Source organism: Spermophilus citellus (genome assembly GCF_964194105.1).
Source record: "Spermophilus citellus genome assembly, chromosome: 2".
Taxonomy (NCBI): Eukaryota; Metazoa; Chordata; class Mammalia; order Rodentia; family Sciuridae; genus Spermophilus; species Spermophilus citellus.
The window spans coordinates 239,828,426-239,856,361 of NC_138183.1; the positions used below are offsets into that span (position 1 = coordinate 239,828,426).

The 27,936-nt window shown below is 36.1% G+C and overlaps 3 protein-coding genes across 3 annotated transcripts in view; 1 reads left to right on the forward strand and 2 right to left on the reverse strand.

Annotated features, from left to right (window-relative positions):
* Positions 1–27,936, forward strand: part of LOC308638592 (olfactory receptor 4C11-like) — a gene marked incomplete at both ends in the record, with an annotated part of 413,029 nt that overhangs the window by 84,255 nt on the left and 300,838 nt on the right. The gene's annotated exons all lie outside the window — the stretch shown is intronic.
* Positions 667–1,605, reverse strand: LOC308639605 (olfactory receptor 4C15-like; the record flags this gene model as incomplete). The annotated part of the gene is made up of 1 exon (XM_081277855.1): positions 667–1,605. The coding sequence occupies exon 1, from the start codon at positions 1,600–1,602 to the stop codon at positions 667–669; it is 936 nt and encodes a 311-aa protein (XP_081133981.1). The 5' UTR covers positions 1,603–1,605.
* On the reverse strand, positions 14,331–15,266 carry LOC308638929 (olfactory receptor 4C15-like; the record flags this gene model as incomplete). Its single annotated transcript, XM_081276875.1, has 1 exon — positions 14,331–15,266. The coding sequence occupies one exon, from the start codon at positions 15,264–15,266 to the stop codon at positions 14,331–14,333; it is 936 nt and encodes a 311-aa protein (XP_081133001.1).

The following is a 27,936-nucleotide window of genomic DNA, read 5'->3' on the forward strand; positions in this document are numbered from 1 at the left end:
TGGCTGACTTCCCCATGGAATCTGTGTCCTCTCCTCTTGAGCCTGATTGTTGCCTAGGAGGACCTCCCAGTAGGCGCATTGGGCCACTCAGACTTTATCTGTAAGAAATCCCAGAGGCTACACCAATTCAATAGAAATGGTAATTAACCCACCTTCAATGATGGAGTCATGTGATGCAGAACCTGCAGCAGAAATTCTGTTATTGCTCTTCTCTGTGCCCTTCCTGAATTCAACTTTTTATTCCAAATCACTGAGGTCACCCTCCTAAATCTTTTTTTTTTCCACTTGAAATAATTTGAGAGAGCTTCAGCTACTTATGTCAAGGATGTGTTTCTTTTGCCTCCCCAAGTTTTGTAAAGCATAAAGTTAATGTCTAATATTCTGAAAAGTGATTTTGCTCTATTTATTAATATTATTATTATTATTACTTCTACTACTACTACTACTACTATTATATTGGAGGTAAAAATAAGAATCAATCCACTTTAATTTGCATATCAGGACACAGACTTGCCAACTCAGAGTAGACACCTACTATAAAAATGAAAAACTCATTTTTGAGAGACAAAATGTTTCTTTTTCTACAGAAGTGTGTTACCTCTTAACAGGTACTGAGAATCCCATAAAGATTGCTTAACTCTCTATACTGTTTTTGAGTCTAATATCTTACTTTTCATCAGAAACTAACACCAATCTCTTCCACATTTTCCTTAATGCATTTTTTACTTCTTTATTTCTAAAAGTATAAATCAAAGGATTGAGCAAGGGGGTTAACATGGTATAAAATGTTTCCACCAGTTTGTCAAAAGGAAAGACAGAAGGAGGCCGGGCATTTATAAATATGCATGGGACAAAGAACAAAACCATAACAGCAATGTGAGATCCACAGGTGGACAGAGCTTTCCTTCGCCCTTCAGCACTGTGTGTTCTCAGGGAGAACAAGATGACACCATAGGAGACCAGCAATAAGCAGAATATTATAATGCACATAAATCCACTAGTGCCAATCATCAAAAGGCCTAGGATGTGAGTGTCAGTGCAGGCCAGCTTCAGTAATGGGTACAAGTTACACATGAAGTGATCAATGACATTAGGGCCACAAAAGGGCAGCTGGAAAGTAAAGAGAATCACTATAATGGAATGCAAGAAGCCCCCTGTCCAGGACACTCCCACCAGAATGCCACAGAGCCTCCAGTTCATGATGGAAGAGTAGTACAGAGGCTTGCAAATGGCCACATAGCGGTCATAGGCCATAGATGTGAGGATAATCATCTCTACCCCACCGAAGAAGTGCTCAGCAAAAAGTTGAATCATGCATCCTTTATAAGAGATGGTTTTCCTCTCATACAGGGAGTCTGCAATCATTTTTGGTGTGATAGCAGAGGATAAACAGGCCTCTAAGAAGGACAAAAATGCCAAGAAGAAGTACATGGGGGATCCTAGCAGAGCAGGGCTACAGAGGATGGTCAATATTATCAGCATGTTTCCTACAATAGTTGCAAGGTAGACCAACAAAAACACAGCAAATACTGTTTTCTGAACAGTAGGATTCTGTGAAAGTCCCAGGAGGACAAATTCAGTTATAAAACTTTGGTTTTGCATAATTTCCAAGAAAAGAACAAACATATAACTGTTACTATTGAAGTTTGCAATTATGATAGAGATCTGCTTCAGACCAGTTTATAGTTTTAGAGTCACAAATTATTTCAGTTCACACAAATACACTATGTCTTTACTGCTTCTTTTTTTTTTTTCACTACAAACACAAATTTTAACATTTATTGATGATAGGAGCTCATGTTTAGGAGAACTAAGGTGAGGATAGAGTATTCACTACTTTTGAATTGTTAGAGGCTCTATAAAGATGAATGGAACCATCCACTTATGGTAGAGAAGAAGAATAGTTTTTAATTTCAAAAGACAGCTTTGATGATTTACTTGTAATTTCTCTCAGTGAATCATTGGGAAGTATTCTTTACCTCACCCCCATTGAAGCCTAATTTAAAGATAAGTAGTTAGTGTAGCTAAGTAAATGGGGTCTGATATGGGGTCTAATAGAGATAATAGATTCAAATCTAATAAAGAAAATGGTGTCCAATTGGAATCCAGGGAGATTGAAATGTTAATGTTCCAAAGCCTTTGTCCACCCTAAAAAATTGTTAATGAAGCAACTTCCAGCAAATAGGGAAATGCTAATTAATGAACCCAAGGCCCCTTCTTGCCTCTATAGGCACACCAGTTTCCCACCTTTTGGCCTTCCCACTTGGATACCCCTTCACAAGCAGCATAAAGGAAAATAAGCAAGATATAAAGAACAGGAATGTAGTAGGATAAAGAAAACAATAGATATAAAAGGGATGGGACTTCCTCATCCCAAGGATTCCACCTTTCAGATCCCCTTCTTCCTCAGGGTGAAGTCTATTCTACTATCCTTTAAATAAAGCCTCTCTCTACTCCACACTTGGCCTCAGTGTGCTTCTCTGGTGTAAGACTTCAGCATTCAGGGAAGCAGGACTCGTCAAGGTAACCAGCAGTGTTTTACCATCACGAGGAGATGAGGACTGTAGTTGTATTATTCCTTTCTGCTGTTGACATGGGAGGAGGCAGGGTTGACTAATAAGCCATCTCTAATCTGGAGACCCTCATTGCCTACAAGAAAAAAATAATATGCAATGTAAGCGGTAGTTTTAAAGCATGGCCACCCTTATAAATTTTTTTTTTTTAACAACCTAAACTGAATTTGGTCTTTTCATGATTCATTTTATTCTTTATCAAAATGAAAAAGTACAAAGTGACAGCACATCACACCACTGCACTAAATGTTTAGGTTTTTCCTTTTTAATTACCTCATTTAGACATTCAGAGAGAATTTCACCAAAAACAATAACATCTACTTTCAAATGTTGTAATGGCAACTAAGTGAAATAGGCACAGGAGACTGATCACACAGGACTCACTGCCCAGGGAACACTCTAGGCTTTGTATCCTTATTTCCTTGTATTTTAGTAAGCTTTTTCACTGCTGTGACTGAGACATCTGACCAGGTCAAGTATAGAGGAGGAAAAGTTTATTTGAGGGTCCTTGGTTTCAGAGGTCTTATTAACTGGAAGGGAGGCTCCATTTCTCAGGGCTCAAGATGAAGCTGAACATCATGGAAGAAGAGTGTGATGGAGGGAAGCAGCTTACATCATGATGATCAGAAAATAGAGAGTCCACTTTCCAGATACAAATATATACACCAAAGCCATGCCCCAATTCTCATCTCCTCCAGCCACACCCTACCCCTTCAGTTACCACTCAGTTAATCCCTATCAAGGGATTAAGTTATTGATTGGGTTAAGGCTCTAACAACCCAATCATTTCTTCTCTGAACTTTCTTGCCTTGTCTCACACATGAGCTTCTCTAAACCAGGACACCTAGACAGGAAATGCATGCTTCAGGAGATGAAGTTCAAGCATGTTACAAAAAACTTCTATCTGGACAACCAAGTCCTTTCCACTGGATCACTCCGGAAAGGAGTAGGGACTTGCTTTTTCTATTAAGAACTTTAGGGCTGGGTTAACCTTTCTAAAGTTCCCACCCACCTGAACCATTAAAGCCTCTGTTTCTTTGTTCATTAATGAATGGAAATTTTAATGCAAGAAACAGGAAATAATGAGGAATCAGAAGGTGATGGCTAATCACTTACATATGCAAATAGGCAACCACCATTGTCCAGTGTCTTCAGACTCTATTAATCATGGGTCTAATCAATGAAACTCTCCAATATATTCATATATTGCTTACACCATCTCCCAAGTTCATGCTGGCAGTCGTATTTGGAAACTTGAAAGTGTTCCTTATGATAATAAGCTCTTACTAATTATAGCTATTATGTACTCCATGTGTTATGCTCGAATTTGTGACCCCCAAAGGACCACCAGAGACCAAGATCGATGTAAGCAGCAAAGAGGTGTTTATTGCAAGCTAGCTCGGTCCTCCATGTGCACACAGCAACTGGTGATGCTGAGAGGCCCAGAGCTCAAGGTTTGCAGCAGTTTTATACACTCATTGGGGAAGGCAGGGACTTTACATACAACATAGCATCTCTTAGCAAATCATCACACACCACGGGAAAATCATAAAACAACTCTAAAACATGATTAGCACATTCACTGGCGGGAACAAATTGGGTAAGGTTGACTGGCTAGTACAAGAGGGGGATTCATTTGAACTGATTGGTTTAAACCACGAGGGGGTACATGCTGAACTACATGTTCCCAACATGTTATCAACCACCATAAACTACTGGGAGGGTCATCTGGCGTCTCAGGTATTTTCCCTGTCTCATGCTGACTGGTGGTTGCTAGGGGGTTGCTATGGATCCTCATCTAGCCTGACTGAGCTAGGGACATCTGGTGCAGCAGATCTCTCCTGTTATTTGTAGATAAACAATTCAGCAGGGTGGGAATGTGCCTAGATGTGCTCTGTGGGTCTTTCCAAGGACAAGGGTCACACCTACTTCCTTGAATAGGCTTTGCTCTGAGGTAGAGGCTGGTTTTTCACATGAAAAGCCAATTGCTTTTTCTACTGAAGGCATTTCCATGAATCATCCAGACAATTACTCCAAAAAGTTACTTAAAATTCTGTAATCATTAGGTCACACTTCCATGTGAGTTTAGTTAGAATGTCTATCAATAGAACTCCTGTGAGGATATGATTAGACCCTACAGGTAGAAACATTAATGCAGTCAAGTGCACAGGGGAAAGTGGTGTGTGGTGAGAACAAGCTGTCACAGCCCCTGACCCAGAGCAGAAATGATAGCATGCTTACTTCCGAATGCCTGCCTCACGATGACTAAGGTTGATAAGTGTGTTACTCATCTTCAAATGTATTTAAAAATGAAAAAAAAAATTATTTGTCAAGTAGCAGAGAAGAAATAGCCTATTGAACTGTATAAGACATTTACTATATTTGGTGACCTTGAATACATCACCGAGGCCCTCAGCCCCACATGCATCCATTCCTGTTTCAGATACACTCATTGTGCAAAGGAAACCAAGTGGAGCAGGAGGTTAAAAGGAAGACAGGCCCTATGTTAATCTAGTAAATAAATAAATGTGGCCCTTTCACTTTCTTTTTTAAGGATGTTTTTAAAATAATGCAATTTTATTTTTTTACATATTCGTTAAATATAAAACACCTAACTTCTTATTTTATCAAATAAAGGAATTTCCTAAATTATTGTCAGAACATGACAGTGGAGAACATAGTGTGCTAATGGTTTGGAACAGAAGGTTTTTCATTTTAATTTTTTTGAAAGGTAATGGTCTTAGAGGCAATAGTTTAAATGGATTGAATCCTAGGACAGAAATAAACACAGTATTAGAAAAATTAGTCAAATACAGTCTACTGTTTAGTGAAGAGTAAGTTTGAGAAACTGATATGACTCCATTTTTGAGAAACCAGCCTCTACCTCAGAGCAAAGTCTGTCCAAGGAAGGGGGCAGCATGACCCTTGTCCTTGGAAAAACCCATGGAGCCTTTCTAGGCACATACCCACCCTGCTGAGTTGTTTGTCTGTAAATAACAGGAGAGATCTGTGAGTCAGGTGTCCCTGACTCAGTCAGGCTAGGTGAGGACCCATAGCAACCCCCTAGCAACCACCAATCAGCATGAGACAGGGAAAATACCTGGGATGCCAGATGACCTTCCAAATAGTTTATGGTGGTTGATAACATGTTGGGAAACCATGTAGTTCAGCATGTACACCCCTCATGGCTTAAACCAATCAGTTCAAACGTATCCCCCTCTTGTACTAACCAATCACTCTTACCCAACTTGTTCCCACCAGTGAATTGCTAATCCATTGATGTGCTAATCATTTTCAGAGTTGTTTTATGATTTTCCCCGCAGTATGGAATGATTTGCTAAGAGATGCTATGTTGTATGTAAAGTCCCTGCCTTCCCCAAAGAGTGTATAAAACTGCTGCAAACCCCAGGCTTGGGGCCTCTCAGTGTCACCAGTTGCTGTGTGCACATGGAGAACCGAGCTAGCTTGCAATAAACACCTCTTTGCTGCTTACATCGATCTTGGTCTCTGGTGGTCTTTTGGGGGTTCCGAATTGGAGCATAACAAACGGTGCAAACATTAGCAAATAAATGACCTGTGGTCACTTATATGTGGAAGTTAAATGAGCAGATCTCAAAGAAGTAGGGAGTAGAATCATGGTTCTGAGAGGCTGGGAAAAGTAGGGTCAGGGGACAGAGAATGTGCCGACCCTGACCTGCGCAGGCCATGGTCGTTCCTGTGAATTTGCAGGAACAAAAAATAAAACATAGAAACAAATTACTTTTACAACAAGCTTCAGGATGTTTTTCTCTGATCTCAGCCTCAGGCTTCCCAAAAGGGAGAGCAAGAGAAAGTAACAAGAGGCTGGTGAGAGAGAGCAAGCACATTCAGAAGTGGGTTTTTACTGGGGGGACTCTTGTTCTTTAGAAAATTCTACCCAAAAAAGGCCAGAAGGGACAGGGTTACAAGGGAGAAGTGAGTGTAACTCAATGCCAGGAGCGACACCTACATCTGAAGATGTGCCTTTACTATCAGAGCTGGACAACACCCAAGTCACTGTGAAATGTAGTGATTAGTCAGAGTCTCCTGTTTCAGGACTGGAAGGCACGGGTCATTCAGAGTGGCTCCCCAGGAGAATGGTTAATTGGTGCAGTTGGGCTGTTGAATGGGAATCATAACTTCTACTTTAGTACAACCAGGGTTGAAACCAAGTAATTATATATTTCAAAAAAGCTGGTGGAGATGATTTTATATTTTCCCAAGTCAAAGAAATGATAAATGTTTGCAGTGACAGGTAACAATTACCTTGATCTGATCAAATCTGCCCATAAATATGTACAATCTTCATGTATCCATTAAAAGTAAATACCAAATAATTAATTAAACATTATGAAAAGATCTTCATATTTGGAGAGATCTTTCATATACATTGGGCTCTGCACATCTCCTGGGGTGGTCACCTTGAGATGTGTGCTTCCCTTTGCACAACTATGCATTCAATGAAGTAGAAATTCTCCTCTACTTCTCTCTCTCTCTCTCACACACACACACACACACAATATATGTGTGTGTGTGTGTGTGTGTGTGGGTGTGTGTGTGTATATATATATATATATATATATATATATATGCATTTGATGTGTTTCTAAGTGTTTGGATTGGACTTGAAGATAAAAAATCTGAAAATGGATCTCATTTCATTAGAATTAATGTTTATTGCACCAAATCTCTCCCATCAAAAAAGATGCACTCTAAGAGCCTCTATTCATTGGACATGTATTCTGTGTCAACAATGTACTGTTTGTTCCACATGTATTATTTTATTGACTTCCACCTCCCTTGAGCTTGCAAATCTTATAATCCTCATTCAACATGAAAATTCTGAGGTTGTAAAGGTCACTCAGTTATACCAAGTGCCCAGTTGCTGACAGACATTTTCTGTGCCCAGAACTCAGCACCCCCACACGACCCACCATTTTAAGCACTGCATCACAATTTGAAATCATCCATGAAAATTCAAAAAGTTAAACTATAAATCTCACCATGTGTGAGGTCCGTGAAATTTCTAGTGGTGGCCTCTCCTGTTCTCTATGGAGAAATCTTCACTCCTGTTCCCCAGACTGTGACTTTTATAGCAAGTATTTGCTCAATAATAAGACAGAGAGGAAGAGCCTCTCTGACCATCAAATGTCCCCAGTGCTCCTCTAGGCAATCTCAGGAACAAAGAAACAAAGAGGAGTAAAAGTTCCTCATGGATTTCCATCTAGACTTTAAAGAGACTTCCATCATTGGTCATGCACCTGTACAAATACTGTTTGGTTCCCCCTGAGGGAGAAATTACTCACCAGCATGATGTGCCAAGACACAATTTGGGGTAGTTTTTCAATTGATCAAGTATTTGTAAAACTTTTATCCCAAGCAATTAGAGATTTTGTTTATTTCTCTCTTTCTTCTCTTCCTGCTCTTGGGTTTCTGTCTGCAGTTGCTTTCATTTCCCATGATACTCAGGAATAAAGGCTGGGTATTTGGGAACAGAACGTATTGTCTCTTGCAGGATTCAGACCAAATGCTTGAACATATAGGAAATGAAAAAACAGAGTTCTGTGATAAACCAGCCATCCAACAGTCCATATAGAAAACATACTACAGCAAGGAGTACTTATTAAAGAAAAATAATTCATATAAAATATATGTAGATGATGCATTTTTTGAAATGTTACATTTCTTTCAGAAACTGATATTATAAAACAATAATTTTAAAAACAAACAAATTTAAAGAAGAGATTGAAGGAACTTTCCATTTTTATTTATTTGAAAGATATTAATTATAGCAGACCTATTTAATGTCAAAGAACATAACATTTAAAATAATGTTTTGGGAAAAGTTGGACATTGCTTCTTAAGCTCCCTCAGGAGGACTTCATAAACAATTTTCTATTGATTCAGTATCTAAATACTGCATCGTGTCTAATTTTATGTCTATTCACACTCCACAAAAAGTTTCAAATTTATGTGATTCATTGACACACCAAAGGGCCCTCACATCAAGAGTCTATGGACTTAATCACTGGATTCCATAATGTGATATTTGTTGACTGTGTCCATAGTCCTGCAGTTACAAGCTGTAATCAGAAGGAGGAGAGAGTGGTCAGACTATTTAAAACCACACAAACTTCAATTCAGATAATCAAGTTCTCAATTAGATTCCGAAACACACAGATGTAACCAGACTGAGAAGTGTGTTATCTCAGTGATCAGCATTGAGCCTGAAGCCACAGTGCCTCCTGTCAAACCACACCCTACCCTATTACCCACCAGGGATCTGATATTCATCCAGTCCCTTGATCCTTCCCTGTAGAACATAAATGATCCTAAAACCTATCTTTAAGGGATGCTAGAAAGGCTAGACAATTCAATATGCACAAAGTATACTGTTCACATACCTATAATACAGATGCCTGTATAACTGCTTTAAAACATGAATTTCCCTTGCTGAATGACATAACTTATTGGTACCATAAATTGTCCTAGTTTTTTTCACATAGATGAGAAGGTATGAATGGCAGATAAAAATAACTTTAATAAATATAAAAAAAACCAAAATAAATTAAAAGTGCATGCCATCTTGAATAGTGATATAAATAAAAATAACAATAAAATATGTCTTTGTGAAAAGGCTTATAACTGGAGACATGAAAAATCAGAGGAGGGAGGACATTTGGGATGAAAAAAATGAAACCAAAGTATAATGGAAATAAGAAGGAAAATGCTTTGGGGGAAATAAGATGAATGTGAAATTTTAAGTTGGCCAGATTCCAATGTCATAGTCAAACAACAACAACAAGAAAAATAATAAAAACTGGAACCAAGTTATCCAGATAGGCCATGAAAGTAAGGTTATGATATTTGGATAAACTTTTCACTAAGCAATTATAAAATTTGGAGGCATAAAAAGATGATAGCAGCTTTTGAAGATTAAGTCAGCACCAAAGAACAAACATCACTCAGAATTATTTAATTGAATTTTAATCCCTCTCTCCTTTTTGACCTAGGTTACATAAGATTGGACTTAAAATCATCCAAAATGAAGATCCTACCCCTTTTCAGATGCCAGACACCCACTGGAGACACCCATCCTTTTGTTCCCTGCATTTAGTAACTCAGGGCAAAATATACAAGCTGACTCATGGTGGTCCCCGTACAATAAAGACTGGAATGAGGACTTTTCAAGTACGATCTTTCAGTGGTTTGGGACTTAACCCATTTGTTTCTCATTCATGACTCAGAAGGGCTTAGTATTTAGTGTTATCTGTCTCCTGCAGGTGGTAAGAGTTTTGTAAGGAGAAGTCAGAGGTCCAGGATGAGAACCTCAGTTTTCAAACTTTTCAAACTAAACATGTTTCCTCACGTTCAAGAGGATCATTTCATATTATCAGACTTAGGAAAGAAGATTTGCACAGTATTTGTTTCTCATATATTATATAAAATCTTCCACACAGTTTAATGGCAGACAAAAATCTCCCTCACTTTGAGTGAGATACCCTTGTGAAATGATTAGACTTACAGAACAAAAATTCAGGCTGAGATGTCATAAATTCCAGTGTGATAATGGCCAATCCTACAATCCTTCAAATAGATCCTCACAGGCTTTTATTGAGATTTTTATTTTATTTCTCTAAAGAATGAGAAAATTCAGGTAATACCAATTCTCATAGCTTTTTCCAACTACTTCCAGCTTTTTACTTCCTTTCTATCACTTGAAAAGAAAAAGAGGGTAGTTAAAATATGATTCCTAAACATAATCAAATAATTACTACCAATTACATATGCACTGTTTGAGATGCTCACCATGACTTTCAAAGCTGCTTGTACCACCATTTGCCTTTCAATTGTTCTCCTGAGCTTGAGCTCATCCATGTTTCAGGCAAACAACTGCTGCCCTTCATGAATACATTCCCTGATCACTCCCTGTCTCACACCATCAACCCTTCCTCTGCTCTCACCTCCACTCTCCATTTCTACTGTGGACACAGCACCAATCTAAATACCAGCTCCTCAGAAATGGCTTCCCTGATTGCACCATGCAAGTAACTTACCTGATAAAGTCTTCCACTATTCAAATGCGTGTGTGTGTGTGTGTGTGTGTGTGTGTGTGTGTGTGTGTGAGAGAGAGAGAGAGAGAGAGAGAGAGAGAGAGAGAGAAATGAATGTTATAATCTCTAAATGTATCATTACATCATTTTTTCTTTAACAACATTTATTTATAAGATTTTAAAATATACCTGCTCTGCCAAGTCAGGCTAAACTAGGTGATGAGAGTTTTGTAGGGAGAAGTCAGAGGTCCAGGATGAGAACCTGAGTTTTCAAACTTCATAAAATGACTCTTTACTACACCACCTCTAAGGTGACACTAAGCCCCAAAGTCCAACCATAATTTAAGAGAGAGCCAACATAATTTTAAGAAGCCATAGACAATTCAGAGAGGAAACTACTAACATGTTCATGAAATTTCTTGACTAATAAAAATAGATGCAATCTTTAGGATGGCTCAAAGACAATATGCATATTTAAAAAATAATAGTGAACAAAATATTTAAATGTTTAAAAAATAAGGGGAGAAGTCAGAGCCAAAAGGAAAATGATGACATTTTTCCTTAGAGCCACAAAAGAAAGATAATTTGGGAATCAGACAAGGTAATACCCATAATACAAGAGTAAGCCAGGATCCATGGTAAAGACAGAGTAGTTTGGGAAGGAGAACTATTGCAAGACAGTGAACAACAAAGTCAAGAGCATATCTGACTTATGATTTCACAAAATGTCATTTCTGAATAATTTTTAAATTATTATCTTGTTCTGTATTTTCTTCATTCAGATATCCAGACATTTTTCTAGATTCACACTTTTTACATTAACACACTGTGTTGCTGAAAACTCTTTGAATAGCTACAGAAATTGTAACAGATGAACTTAGTGTTACTACAACAGTTACATTGCCTAAAAAGTAAACACATTGGAATGTGCTTCATCATGCCTAAATTAATCTACATAGAAAACAAAATGGAGAATTAAAGCAATATTCATTTTTAAGAAAATTTTTATTAATTCTGTCCATGACACTCGTAGGAATGACAAAATTTGAGTAGATGTCTTTCATATTATTTATTCCTCTACTTAATGTTAGTAGATTTTCACCTTGTATGTAACTACAGAGTCCACAATGAAATATTGAGCATTAAAATAATAAAAACACGTTTGAGTTTAAGTGTATGATACATCAGGCAAGAATTGGTGTTGGCAACCTGGCAGAATAGTGTTATACTTTATTTCAAATCTTGGCTTCACATAAAGCAATGCAGCCAATGTTCATAAAGCAATGCATCCAAACTAGCAGATCCATTCTTCTTGAGCCAATTCTTAGGAATAAATAGACTTAACTAAGGGGACCTTGGAAGGCAGAGGACATGAAGAAGGTACCCCTACTTTATGGACAGGCTGATGTGAAGCAAGGGAAACACATGTCTAAGCCTTGTCACAGTCTTGGTCTGTTGAACTCCCACATAGTCCAAGTGACATTTTAGATCACAATTCAATCTTTCATGGACTTTTTCAGAGGTGACCAGTGAAATTACATAATAATAAAAACTAATATCATATAGTCTTCTACTTTGGGGGTGACATGTAATATTAAAGAAAGGAAACAAACAAAAAGATGATTTGCCCACAATACTCAGCTGGCATGTCATCAGTGTTGATTTGTCCCAGGAAGATTTAATATTTTACTGTAAATAAACTTATCCCCCAGGACACATGACAACCTGAGATGAACAAAATATAGAAATGACTACATAGTATTTCTAAATTTGAATGATCTTGTTATTGATAAATACTTAAGTGAATTATTTGCACTTAGATTCACTAAGTCAGGAAAATAAAAAAAATACCAAGTAAATTGTCATTCATAGACTTTAGAATATGCTTTTATAGATTGTTCCCCTGAGTTCTCTTCCTTCTGTGGGGATGGGGAACATGTGCTCACTACAACTGAAGCTTTGACCTGGGGTTTCTGGTAGTTCATCATCTCAGTAGTCACCTTGGTTTCTCCTAAAATAAGAGACTCTCATTTCCAACCTCCTGTGGAATTGTCCCAATTACTCTCCCAGAGCAGATTGATCTAAGGTAGTCATTGACCCAAGGAGATCATCCCCATAGGCAGGATTGGACCAATCTGATTCTATCTTTCAAAATTGAAGAAATAACCCAAATTCTATCTGAAATTAACGGACTGAACTTTAAGATGAAGTGAAAAGATGCAGGAGACTTCAAAGGTCTTCTCTCTGATTTTCTGAAGTCTTGATGTTTTACATCAGCATCACTGGTACTAGTAGTAGAAAACTGTATCTTTCCACATCAAATCTTCTGTTTCTTTTCCTGATTTCTAATATTTTCTTCCACAAGTGTTTTTTCCCCAAAAGCTTTATAGGAATGGAAATCATTCTGATGAGTTAAATAACTTCCATTTTTTGACATAGATTTCAGAAAGTATAAAATTGAACTATATTTCACTTATATATAACAGTATTGAGTTGTCAACTCAGAACTAAGTGGTGATCTCAAATTGAAAACATCAATTGCAACTCCTGACACATTAATACCTTCTCTTTAGAATTGTGTAATCTCTTTTCTTAGAAGGACACCTGATAAACAGTGTGTCTAAATAAATATTGTTTTACTATTTACATCGTATGTTTGGTACAGTGCTTTGACCCACACAGCATCAACATGGAATTCTCAAGGAGGGGCAATGAAGAAAAACACAGAGGCCAAGAAGACACAGAGATATTTTCACTAAAAGCTGGGGCCTGGTGGGAATTTGCACTCTGATGAAGGAGCAGTACCTAAGAACTAGCTTTGCAAATTTGTTTTATGGGGCCTTGTAGGAGTTCTGTGTTTGGGATTGAGGTCAAACTTTGTGATTGTGACATGCTTGCTAACTAGGAAGTTTCTGTACAAAGACACAGAATGCACAGTAATGTCCTTGGGGGAAGGGGGCTCTGTGTTTGTACTAACCTGGACCTTATCTCAGTTAGCTGGCACTCAGGGTTAAATGAATGTTAGTTAGAATGTAGTCATGCTAATGGGTAATATGTAACCTTTTGGGTTTTTTATGTTTATTTTTTAGTTGTAGTTGGACACAATACCTTTATTTCACTTATTTATTTTTATGTGGTGCTGAGAATTGAACCCAGGGTCTCACACATGTGGCCCTCTACCGCTGGGCCACAACCCCATCCACTTTGGTGGGTTAATAAATGCAGCAGCAGAGAGGAACAGCCACTTCTTCTGTCTGCCACCTTTGTCTGCCTGCTTGTACCCCCTGTGTGTGTTTCTGTCCTTTGTTTACCTCTTCACAGGTTTTCTCCACAGATATTCTTTACAGGGTCTCATAATAGTAAGCTAAACTATAGGGACATTGTCAATTGTTCAAGGCTTATGAGTTGTCAGAGGCTTCTTTGTGCACTAAGAAGATACAGAGCTAGAAACATTTTTTTTTGCAGTTATCCCACTGTTGCATGGTATTAAGAACATTCTTCGATTATCCTGTGGTACCAAGGAGACCCATTGTTCTGAGACATCAGATAACTTTTAGAACCAGAGCACAGAGTCAAGGTTGATCATGCCCTTACTTTTGGCACAATGTTTCCCAGGCTTGGCTTTTACCTACACCTCAGGATTAGCAGATGAGCTGAGGCTCATTTGTTCTCCAAAGTACTGTATTTATTTACCCTTAAAAACCACCACAAATCTCTTCCACATTTTTCTCATGGCATTTTTCACTTCCTTGTTTCTTAAAGTATAAACTAAAGGATTGAGCAAGGGAGTTAGGATGGTGTAAACTATTTCTACTTCTTTGTCAAAGGGAAAGGAAGATGAAGGCCGTGCATATATAAAGATGCATGGGACAAACAACAAAACCACAACAGTAATGTGAGATCCACAGGTGGACAGAGCTTTCCTCCGCCCCTCAGCACTGTGTGTTCTCAGGAAGAACAAGATTATACCATAGGAGACAAGCAACAAGGAGAAGTTGATGATGCAGATTAATCCACTGTTGGCAAACACCAAAAGGTTAAAGACGTGAGTGTCAGTGCAGGCCAGCTTCAATAGTGGGTATAAGTTACACATGAAATGATCAATGACATTAGGCCCACAAAAGGGCAAATTGAAGGTAAAGAGAATCTGTATGATAGAATGCAAGAAACCCCCTGTCCAGGTCACCCCCACCAAAATGCAACAGAGCCTCCAATTCATGATGGCAGAGTAGTGCAAGGGCTTGCAAATGGCCACATAGCGGTCATAGGCCATGGCCGTGAGCGTAATCATCTCTGCCCCACCAAAGAAGTGTCCAGCAAAGAGTTGAATCATGCATCCTTTAAAAGAGATGGTTTTCTGCTTATACAGGGAGTCTGCAATCATTTTTGGTGTGATGGCAGAGGAGAAACCTGCATCCTGCAAGGACAGGAATGCCAAGAAGAAGTACATGGGGGAGCCCAGCAGTGCAGGGCTACAGAGGATGGTCACTACAATCAGCATATTGCCTACCATAGTCGCAATGTAGACCAACAAAAATACAACAAATACTATTCTCTCAATAGTAGGATTCTGTGAAAGCCCCACAAAGACAAATTCAGTTATGAAGCTTTGGTTTTGCATGGTTTCTAAGGAAAGGGTGAAATTACAACATTGTTCATGTAAATATGAAAATGTGATAAAAAATTGCTGCAGATCAGTTCATAACATAATAATTACCTAGAAGCTGAGGGCTTGTTATTTTGAGGGCTGCTTATTGAGGTATTATCTTTTAAATCACAAAAATAGGTATGTTTGAAGGTAGAAGTCAGAGATCTAAAAACATAAAGACTGGGATGAACTAGTGAATACTTCAAAAGGCCAGAGGTTTAATAAGGGGAAAGCAAAGCATCCACATTTGTTAAAGAAGAGTGGTTTATATAAAAAGTGCCATCTCAATCATTTAATAGGAACTTTCTGGGTGAATTAGTGATAGCCATTCTGAAACTGAACCCAAGCTATGAGAGAAGGTGGACTCTGATTTACTAACTATGCTTGTCCTGGTCATACAACAGTGGTAACTACCAGGTCATCCATTATCTGGAAACAGTCTCATCTAAAAAAGGAAGGAGAAAAACATAAACTTTAAGTGGGTGTCAGAAATAATGACTTATTCTCCAAAAATATTTCTTTAAAAATATTTCTTTAAAAATCTAAAGTGAATTAGCTTTTGAAAATTAATTTCTTCTTCTTTTTTTTTCATAAAAGGAGAACTCATGGAAAATGTCCAGCTGCATAATACACATAACAAGTTAATCATTCATAATCCTGAGTGTCCTCCTGATCCCTAAGTGATGTATTCAAGGCCATCCACAGCTGAGGGCTCACTGTCTAGAAGCCAGTCTTTGTTAGATGTTATCATACCAATTTTAGTAATGGGAAATGCAAGATTAACAAACTTATGTTAAAGCAAACAAAAGATGCTTGATATAGCATGTCAGTCAGCACCTCTGTCCCCACACACAAGTCCTTTCCCTTCAATAAACAGAAAAGGAATGGGTTTTTTTCTTTTCCAGCAAGGATTTCAGTACAGGCTAACTTCCATAGTTTATCTTCAATTGTCAACCTTGAAGGCTCTGATTCTTTGTTAATGTTTGAATGAGGCACCTTAATGAAGGAAACCCAACAAATAATATGAAATGAGAATGGATGGCCAATCCCCTAAACATGCAAACCAGCAACAACCATGTCAGCTGTCAGCCACAGTCTAGAGCTTAGTTAATCATTTGCCAACGCTTACTAAAACAAGACCCACTCTGATCAGGTGTATCTCAAGATAAAGGTTTCAAATTGATGAGTCTTTCTTGTCAGGCAGAGATGATCATTTGTAGCTTACCCACTCATCTTCCAGGATAATCATGAGGTCAAATTCAAAAGTGTGGAAATGTTGCTTATGATGACAAGCCCTTATAATTGTAGTTATTAGGTGCTCACTTAAAATAGCCAGCTGCCTTGTTTGCAGAAAGCTCCTCCACAAAGCATTCAGATACCTGCTTCAACTGTTGAATCAGAATTCACAGACAGATTTTCAAAGAATGATATGTCTTCACCTGTACATATAACTGAAATATATCAGTGAAATAGCATGTGTGTCTATATAAATTTTTCCATGTATATATGCACATAGATATGTATATATACCCATAAATATATAATTTTATTCTTTTTTTCTACTGATACATAATAGTAAAATTCATTTTTATATAATTATAAAAGCATGGAATATGTCTTGTGCTAATTAGAACCCCATTGTTATGGAAGTACATGATGGTGGAGTTTATTATGATGTATATATACAAGAATGCAGGAAAATTAATTCTGATTCATTCCTTTGTGTGCATGTGTACATGTATGTGTATGTGTGTATCTGTAAGTGAGGATATATTGAACACTCAATGAATGATGAGTTTTATGTAAGAATAAATAATGAACAGTTTCACTATACTGATTAAGAATAAGAAATAATCTAATTTTTTTATAATTAACTAATATATATATTTCTGAAAATTAATATTTATTTGTTCACTTACCTTAAAATAATCATTTCCAATTTATTCACTGTTTATTCTGATGAACATCTGTACTTTGAACTCCATAGTCATTTACAACAAAACACTAATATTAAAGAAACTCTGAAAGCTCATTGAATCAGTTGGAAACCACTGATTACAGAATAAAGAATAAATTACAGGAGCATTCACCATAGCCTAGGACCAAAGCAAGAAAGACAGACAGAGGAAATGAGTGAGAACATCAACACAAGATTTGTGTAGACCTGGGTTCAAATCCTGTTCCTCTATTTATTCTATGACAAAGATTGTATTACTTAAAATTCTTAAAATTCTGTAAGTCTTGGGTTTTACTTTTGCTTATGGTCTAGTAAGAAAGTCTATCAATAAGTTTCTTTTGGATATTATATGGTTTATAAACATAAAAATGCCAATGGTCATTAGAAGTGAATAAATAATATTTTTAAATGCACTGCACTTTTGAATTTCCCTAGTAGCCCCTGAATATGTTATCGTGGACTCAGATGCACCTGTGCCTTCTTCAGATTGCTTCACTGTGAAAGAAAACCAAATGGAGTGGGAAGGTGAAGACAGGGTCCTAAATTAATCTAATAATTACACAAATCTATCTCTCCACTTCTTTTTTTTGGGTGGTCTAAAAGCAATATCATTGTATAATTAAAATGTTGTTGGATATAAACAATATCAAACCCTTCTTTTCCTGATGACAGTAATTCCAAATATTAGTATTAAAACTGACAAAGGAGACTATGTTGTGCCCCTGGATTATGAGCACAATGTTTAGAATTTTAAAACTTTAAATCATGTTATACTAAATAAGATTTGTTGTCATGGATTGAATCCTACAATATCAAAGGGAAAATTGTAGCAAAAATAGTGAAATATGATTAAAATCTGGTGTTTACTTAGAATAAAGTATCTATGTTAATTTTATATATTGACAAATGTACCTATAATAATGTCTGGTACTCATATTAAGGGAAATTGACTATTCTACATCTATTTTATGTATTTATGTCACTTTTTGGTTAATCTAAATTACTCCAAATAAACATTTAAACAGAAAAATAGTGATCAATTTCTACTATCAGGAATCTATAATTCTAGCCTCATTGTGTGATATTGATGGACTAATAAACATAGCCCTATGCTGTGCCTCACGCTGCCTGACCATAGGGTCAATCAGAAAGCAGTATTTCATGCTGTGCACAGTGGAGTTAAAATGCAGTATAAGAAATTTCGAGGCCACTGTTTGTAAGGAGTAGGTACAGAAACAAAGTGAAGTTAAAGTTTGCATCACAAGAATGTCTTTTGAAGTCAGGATAGTTTTAAAAGTTCCAACCCTACTAAAATTGTAACAAAACAACTTCATTCATACCATCCTTTTAGAAACATATTTGTTGATATTTACAGAACTTCAAAGTGTCTGTATCCCTTCTACTAATTACTCTAACCCTAAATATTGAAATGACATGATTCATTTTATAATGGAAAATGCTGCAGTATATCATGAAACAGAAACATAGCTAAAATACTCAGTTAAGAAAGAGAACTATGTAAAAGACTATTGCATTAATATCATATGATATAATGAATAGAACAATAATTACTGATATAAGCAAATAATGAACCATTTTATAACATATTGTGTTAGAAACAGAAAATAATTACTAATAATCCTGCTATTTATATTGATATTTGAAATATAGTTTTACTATCCAGAATAAAATATTTTAAAATGATTGAGATTTTAATTTGCAACAAATACCTGATTACTATTGTAAGAACATTTATAATTGAAAATAATTAACAAACACAGAACAAGTCTCTCCATCATGAGAACAGTTAAGAAACAGGATGTGAGAATTGAGGAACAGTCAATTGAAAGGGTGAAAACAATACATTAATATAATAGAAAAATCATAAATTAATTTTTTTTTTATTTTTTTAAGAGAGAGTGAGAGAGGAGAGAGAGCGTGAGAGAGAGAATTTTTAATATTTATTTTTTAGTTCTCGGCGGACACAACATCTTTGTTGGTATGTGGTGCTGAGGATCGAACCCGGGCCGCACGCATGCCAGGCGAGCGCGCTACCGCTTGAGCCACATCCCCAGCCCCATAAATTAAAATTTTTAACCTATTATAAGCTTTAATCTCCTCCCTTTATGCATTTACTGTATCAGTTTTAAATTCACATTCTTCTATAATTAGAAGTTTAATGTGTCTGTATTTACCCTAGAACATTCTGTGGTCTTCCCTTTCTCAATAACCATATCCTCAAATATGCTAGAGCTGCACCTGAGATTGTTAAGACCCAAAACAGCATGAACTGTCGGCACAGGGCCATGTCCTGGGGTGGTGAGTTGGAGAAGTTTGCTTACCTTGGTACAACTATGCTTACTTTCCACTGCTTTCTTCATACTAATTTTATCAGTACAAATAATTTTAGCACCATTGTGAAATAAATATAATTTCTTCATTAACATTCAACATATACATAACATTCCACACTAAAAGAGACATTAGAAGTGAGCCTGTCAAAAAGATAGTGTTTTGAAATTATATCTCAAGCAGTAACTTTCAGATGCATTTATGTGTACATATATGGGCACATCACTCACATTTGCATGCATTGTCTCTAAATATTGTTATTGCAAATTAAAAAAATAAGATTCTATTTGTATTAACTTCCCTATAATTTCTTTAAATCAACTATATTTTTGATTCAGGACTTTTATCATCAGAAATAATCTCAAAATCAGATAATTTTTTGAATGTCAATACTGCTATGATGCTTTTCTTAAATGGTTGATGTTATACATATAAGCCTTATATTTCTGAAAAAATCTACATATATGTACATATATAAATTTACACACATATAATATGCATCTAGAATTTTAGAAAAAAATTCTTTGTTTCCACTGGTGCACTTCCAGATGTATACCTGAGCCTACTTTTCTGTTGTCTCAATGGTTTAGCTAATTTCAAGGTAAGATAAAGCCTTAACAGCAAGCACTAAAGCAGTTCACAGCTTAGCCACTTAGATTTTTCTGAACAATTCTGAGGCAAGAACCCAATGCTACTTATGACATCAAATGCACATAGGAACAATTAAACAATTACAACTAAAGACACCATTCTATGGCTTAGTCACACTTTTTTAGGCCTAATGTTTTTCCCTGTGCTTTTTAGTAGTGTGTTGTTGTGGGAATAGTGAATGTTATATTCTATTTCCATGAATCTGTGACTTGTCCTGCAAGACTTTTGTCTACCATGATAATATGTCAGTGTTCTTTCTATAGCATCTGAAAAGACCACTTGAATCTAAAACACAGAGTAGTGCAAACATTAGCAAACAAATGATAAATGAGTATATTCTTAGCAAAACAAACTGTCCAAGAGCTAGCACAATAATATGCACTTGAAATAAGTAAGACACAGTAATGTCGTTATATGTCACAGGTTGTCACTTAGATGTGGGAGCTAAAAGTGCAGGTCTCAAAAGAGAGGGTAGAATCATGGTTCCTAGAGGCTGGAAAAGTGGAATGGGAAGGTGGATAGAGCAAGGTTAATTGGTGGAGTGGTGCTGCATAGAAAGAATAGCACAGTGGTGTGACCAGGGTTGAAATACATTCTTTGTATATTTCTAAAAATCTGGTGGAGTTGATTTTTAATTTTCCAACTGAAAGAAAAGATAAATGTTTGAGGTGACAGATAATGCCAATTGCCTTAATCTGATCAAACTGTTACAACAAATATGTACATGTATCCATTAAAAATTGATAATGAAAAAATTAAGAGTATGAATAATGATCCACAAATTTGGAATAATATTCATTGTTCATTGTTCAGAGTACCCCATGTATTATAAATTCTCCCCTCTCCTTACACACACATACAAATATGCATTTATATGTTTCTAAGTGTTTGGATTTACCTTGAAGATAAAAAGTTGAGAATGGGTCTTATTTCCTTAGACTTGATGTTATCATTGCACCAAATCTCTACCACCAAAAAAGATGTACTCTAAGACCTATTTGCTCATGGAACAGTTATTTTGTGTCAACTATGTACTACGTTGTCCACATGTATTATTTCATTCAATTCCATATCCCTTGACCTTGTTAATGTTATGATTCTCATTAAACATGAGAAGTCAAAGGTTGTAAAGTTCATGCAGTGATACCAAGTACATGGTTGCTGACAGAGGCATCCTATGCCCTGAACTTGGCACTACTACAACACCCACAATTTTAAACACTGTATCACAATTTAAAATCATCCAGGAAGATCCAAAATTCTAAACCATATATCTCACCATGTGTCAGTTCCTTGAAAATTCTAGTGATGGCCATTTCCTTTTCTCCATGGAGAAAACTTGACTCAGTTGACCCCGAAGTGTAATATCTAAATACAATCTTTGCTCTTCCTCTAAGAGAAAGAGAAAAAGATCCTCTGATAGTCAAGGTAGAAAATATCCTCACTGCTGCTCAAGAGTTGTCTTCATCATCTCAGAAACACAGAAAAAGTGAGAAGCAAAATATCCTCCTGGATTTTCACCTGTACTTTAAAGAGGCTTCCTTCTTAGTTTGTGAACCTATAGAATTACTGCTTGGTTTTCCCCAGGGCTTGGAAATTTTCCATCAGCATGATGTACCAAAGTACAATTTGTGTGGTTTTTCAATTGCTCACATATTTGAAAAACTTTTGTCCCAAACAATTAGATTTTTTTTTTCCTTTTCTCGTCTTATTGCTCTTGGGTTTATATCTGAAGATGCTTTATTTCCTATCATACTCAGGAATAGAACACTGGATATTTGGGTATGGAATATACTGTTTCTTGCAGAATTCAAGCTAAATGCTTGTGCATCTAGAAAATATGAAAACAGAGTTCTGTGATAAACTGTCCATTCATCAGTTCATATGGAAATCTCAGATGGCAGTAGCAAGAAATACTTATTAAAGAAAACTATTTCACATATTACTTTTTCTTTTCAGAAGCTTATCTTATAAAGCATAAATTTTAAATACAAAACAAAATTTAGAGATGATATTGAATAAACTTTTCTCTTTATTTATTTGGAAAATGATATAGCAAATATAATTAATATAAAGGTACATAGCACTTAAAATGATATTTTGGGGAAAACTTGGACATAGCTCCTCAAGCCCCTTCAGTAGGATCCTCACCAACAAATTTCTACTTTTTCACTACTGAAATACTGCATCCTATCTATTTTTATGTTTATTCACACTCCATAAAATGTTTAAAATTTAAGTGATTTATGAGAAAAGTTGAGACCCCCAAAGGATCATAATTTCCATAGCCTATGGACTTAAGAGAAGGTTATTTTCTGTTAATTAAAAATTTACATGTGTCTCCTGACACAGAATAATCACCTGATATGATAGTTTTAAAATATCATTCAGCAATTATACTCTATCATTATGTTCTACAATTCTGGTTCTCATTTAATACCATTCTTAGCAACTTCTTATTCTTCTTCCTGCCTTGTTTAATCTTTCATTTTTATTTATTTGTTTCTGTTGGAGAAAGTGTGCAATAACATGTAAGTAATATTGTGAACATGAAGCACAACACTTAATATAACTAAAATATTATTTTGCACAATGTGAAATCATTGGGGGGTGATTTTCCCCTCAAATTTGAATCAGGAATTAGAAAAAGAGAGACAGAGAGAGTCTTAGCCAAGGAGATGTAAGGTACTGGGAGAGGAACTAGCAATTTAGCTTTCCAGAATTTGCGCAACAATCTACAAGTTCCCACTGATCAAAAGTTCCATCTTCATCATTGTTAAATCTCAGAACTTCTAGCAAATTTCCAAAGGGAGAGTGTTATGGTTTAGATATGAGTGGTCCCCCAAAAGTTCATGGGTGAGACAATGCAAGAATTTTCAGACATAAAATCATTTGATCATGAGAGATGGAAACTAATCAGTGGATTAGTTTACTGAGTGATTAACCCGGTAGAAACTATAGGTAGGTAAATGTGACTCTAGGAAATAGGTCACTGGAAATGTGACTTTAGGATTTCTGATATGTCACTGTTGAGTAGAGTTCTCTTTTTCTTCTTCGTGGTCATCATGCCCTGAGTTGCTTTCCTTTGCCATGCTCTTCCATCATGATATTCTGCCTCATCTCAGGCTGATAGAACAAACATCTGTCACCTTGAACTAGAACAAATGTCTTCTCCTCTAACTTGTCTTGTCAGGTCTTTTGGTCACAGAGACAAAAGCAGATTCAACACCTGGCCTCCTGAGCAATTTTTTTCTGTGTCTACCTGTGTAAAGCCAGTCATGGGTCACTTGTCGATACAGTCAGGTTGTTTAGTAGACCACATACCAGGTACAGGAGCCATCTTTTACTGTTGTCTGTAGAGTGTCCTCATGTGGACGTGAGGGCTCTGACAACGCAGGAAACTTTTACTCATCAATCAGCGTTATTTATCTAGCTGCATATGTTTACTGATTTCTGATGACTGTCTCAAAGATCCTTAATAATTGTTACAGACACAAACAAATCTGGTGACCAGAGTATACAAGAAAATGAAAGCAATGATTCCTTTCAGCATTATGTTAAATTGACTGGAGCTGTAGAGCACAAATATAGAACAGGTCATCTTCTATCTGGGTCTTCCATTGAAATTGGCCATAATTACTACACTCCTGAAATGTGAAGTCCTTTGACATTGTAGACTTCCCTGCTCTCCAAACACTGCTAACATCAGGGAGGACAGATTGTCCAATGAAGAACATAAAAGATGTATATCATGAAGTGTAATAAAAGAGATTCAGATTAGAATCCTGGTTCCTAGAAATGTAAATGAATCCAGAGTTAGACCCTTGTGAGAGAACAATGCATAGTGTGAGGCCACATTGCTGTGTCTCAAACCCAACCCACTGCCCAATGGTGGTCAGACACTTAACAAGTCCCTTGATATTCACACATGAAACTGAAATAATAAAAATTCTACCCTTTTAGTGTTACAGAATTCAGTACCAGCAAAACATACAGATGATTTAGGTATATGTATGAGCAAAAGAAGTGATTGCTTTCATTAAGTTATTTAGTGTTGGCTTTCCATGAGGCTCTTTTTATTGTTTAAAAATACTAATTCCATTGTTTTATTTATTTATTGTACATCTTTATAAATGTTTTAAAACATGAAGTTCCTTTGCTGAGTAACTGTAATTATATAAGCACTATGGATCACACTGGTGTTTTGTAGTGAATAAGAATCTAGATATGACCACTCCCAAGAATTTTAATAAATGCAAAAATTAAATTAATAAAAATACATACCATCTTCAATACATATGACCTATTGGTTTTGAACAAACTTGTGGTCCTCAAATATAAAAATCGGAAGAGTTAGGACATTTGAGAAATCAAATCAAAGATTAATGGGAATGAGAAAGAAAATATTTTCTGAGACAAACTGAAGAGCAATATAAATAACTGGTTAGTTAAATTTCAAAATCACAGCAGAAAAGCTTGGAAAAGTAAGTTTTCCTCCTAGCCAGAGGTCAAAAAAATCATAAACTTGAAATATACTTTTATTAGCAAAGTTCACTCTTCACTTTTCATTCTTTCTTCTTTCCTCCTATTACATTAAAAGGAAAGTGAGAGTGGACAGGGTGGCACATGCCTGTGATCCCTGTGGCTTGGGAGGCTGAGGCAGGATGATCACAGGTTTAAAGCCAGACTCAGCAAAAAAAAAAAAAAAAAAAAAAAAAAAAAAAAAAGTGAGGGGTTAAGCAACTCAGTAACTCAGTGAGAACCTGTCTCTAAATAAAATACCAAATAGGATGGGGGATTTGGCTCAGTGGCTGAGTGCCCTGGGTTCAATCCCTGGTATATACGTATATAGAAAGTGGACAATTTAAAAATATTATGATTTATAAATATAATGTAATGATTACTCTGATTGTTGATATATTCACCAAGGCCTTCAAAGCCTCTAATCTCATGCTACCATCTTGCTTTCCACCTGTCCTCCCATGTTCGGGTCACACCCAACACATTCTGTTCCTCATCAACACACCTGGAAAGTCTCATTCTCCAATGTTCCTTATCTCACAGTGTCTAATAACTTTTCCTTTGTTGTGATCTTTTGCTAAAATCTCCACTTGTCATTTTTAAATATAGACAATAAGTAAAGTAGCAATAAGCAGAAAGTATAGCTATAAGTAAAAAAGTAGCATTGCCTCAGAAAATGTTCCTAATTACCCCAGTCAAAAAATGATCTTGCTGAAAAATTTCCACAGTTAAATGTGTGTGCATTTGTGTATACAGATAGAATCATGTAATCTCCTAAGAATATCCTTCTTCATTATTGCATCAAAATTTTTCATTCATTTAATTTTATGATTTCTTCTCAGGCAAGTTGATGTTGTTTACTTCTGTCCTTCAAGCTAAAATGGGGGATACAGTATAGCAGAGAGCTATATAAAAAAAAAGAACAAATCTCAGCAGAACAGAACCCCAGAATGTATACTCCATGGAAATCTCTAACACTCCACCCAACACACACTGTGTTTTGCATCAGTCTTTGACTGATAGATGGAGCCAACATAAACCCAAGAAACTTAGGTGATAAAGGAAACAACTTATATGCCAAGAATATGTCCTGACATCCAAATGGATGCACTCTCCAGGATCATTCAAATAGACCATAACTTTATGTGTAAATTTGAAAATAATAGGAGGAAGAATTAGGAATGTTAAAGAATGATGGGAGAATCCACAGCCAAAGAAAAATGGTAATTTTGAGTAAAAACACGAAAAGAAAGGATCACCAGGGGATGAGATAAGGAAAATCCCACAATGCAAGGAAGGGCAAAAGTGCATGAGAAGATTCTGTGGGAGAATCATTGTATGACTTTGGGAAAAATCATAATTTTATCTAAATTATGATGTGATATGATCTAATTCCTGAATCATTTATTTCTTTCATTTCTAAATGAACTTCCCGTTGTTTTTTTTTTTCACATACACAGATACGTTTTTTTCAATTTCCAATTTTTATATTGGTATTGTTTATATACCATGTCTTAGAATAACTGAAGTAAATACAGTAAGTCCACATATAATTAGCACAAAAGTTACAATGCCTAAATTATAGGGATAAATTTAGGCTAAATTTCACCATGTCTAAGCAAGATCAACATAGAAAACAGAAGGTAAAGCTAAGACAACTGTTGAGAGAATTCTGATAAATTCCATTCATTATAGTTGTAAAGATGAACATTTGGTGATGGATATCTTTCAGTATCTCTTTTTCCTGTGTGTGTGTGTGTGTGTGTGTGTGTGTGTGTGTGTGTTGTATTAGAAACTGAACCCAGGGGCACTTAACCACTGAGCCACATCTTTAGTTCTCTCTTTTTTTTTTTTTTCATTTTTTTTTTTTAAGTTTTGAGACAGGTTCTCTCTAAATTGTTGAGGGTGGCTTTGAACTTGCAATCCTCCTGCCTTAGCCATCCAAGCTGCTGTGATTACAGGCATGAGGCACCACGCCAGGCTCAGTGTTTTCTCAATTCTCTGCTGAATATTACATTTTCTTTACAAATGTTAGTGGGGCAAGTGGAAAGAGAGAGAAAGAGAGAGGGGGTTAGGAATGATCTCAATATGGGAATATAAAATGAAAAGTCAGGAGATAAAATGATAAAATGTGTTTGAATTCAAGATAATGTTGGATCAGACATAAATCTGTAATTAATATATAGTGGTCACCATAATATGTGCAGAATAATATTTCATTTATAGTATTTCAAATCTTGGATTCATAGAAATGCCACACCAATGCCACAGTCAAGAAGTAATTGAGCCAGTGATAATAGATGTTCATTTCTCAAACTATTTCTTAGAACTGTTGGTGTATTAGAATCCCTAGATGAAATGAAAAGACATGAAGAAGTTACCCCTGCCATGAGAATAAACTGGTGGAGAAGAAAGGGAAAGTATAGGACAATTCCACTTTCATGACAATGTGTGTAGTACAATTGCTGGTGGGTTACAATGTATTCACTTTGTCCAGATGATGTTGAAATACTAATGGAAATCCCTTGTGGGCATTTCAAAGAGAAACCAATTAATCTTACATATTTTTTGACATGTCTGTTCTGACAAAAATAACATCTGCTTTCTTCTCCTTGGATTTTACATGGAGATTAAGGAAAGAAATGAAAGATTTAGATTTTTTGTTGACATTATACAACAGACATTTATTATTGCTAACGGGCTAGGGGAAACTGAAACATTTTGCTCATTAATCATATGTATTCCAGAAGTCACATGACAATCTAAGATTAGCTAAACTTAACTGTGTGAGTGACATATAAGATGTGTCTATAGTTGAATGATCTCTTTATTAACAACTGATCAAACAGAATTATTTTCACTTGGGTGCACTTACTTACAAAAACTAAAATAATTGAGTAAATTTAAACATAATCTTTTGAAACAGCCTGTTGCTCTCTGGTGCATCTGGACTTTCTCCTTTGTGGAGATGGGAGGAGTAAGCTCTCTATATACACAACTGGTCCTGTTTTTTTTTTTTTTTTTGTATTGTGGTAACTCAAAAATTCTCTTTGATTGTACTTGAACAAGAGATACTCATTGCTAACTTCCTCATGGAATCTTCTGCCCCTTCTCTACCAAAGCCAATGGATGGAAGAAAGTCACCTAACCCAAGAGGAGCTC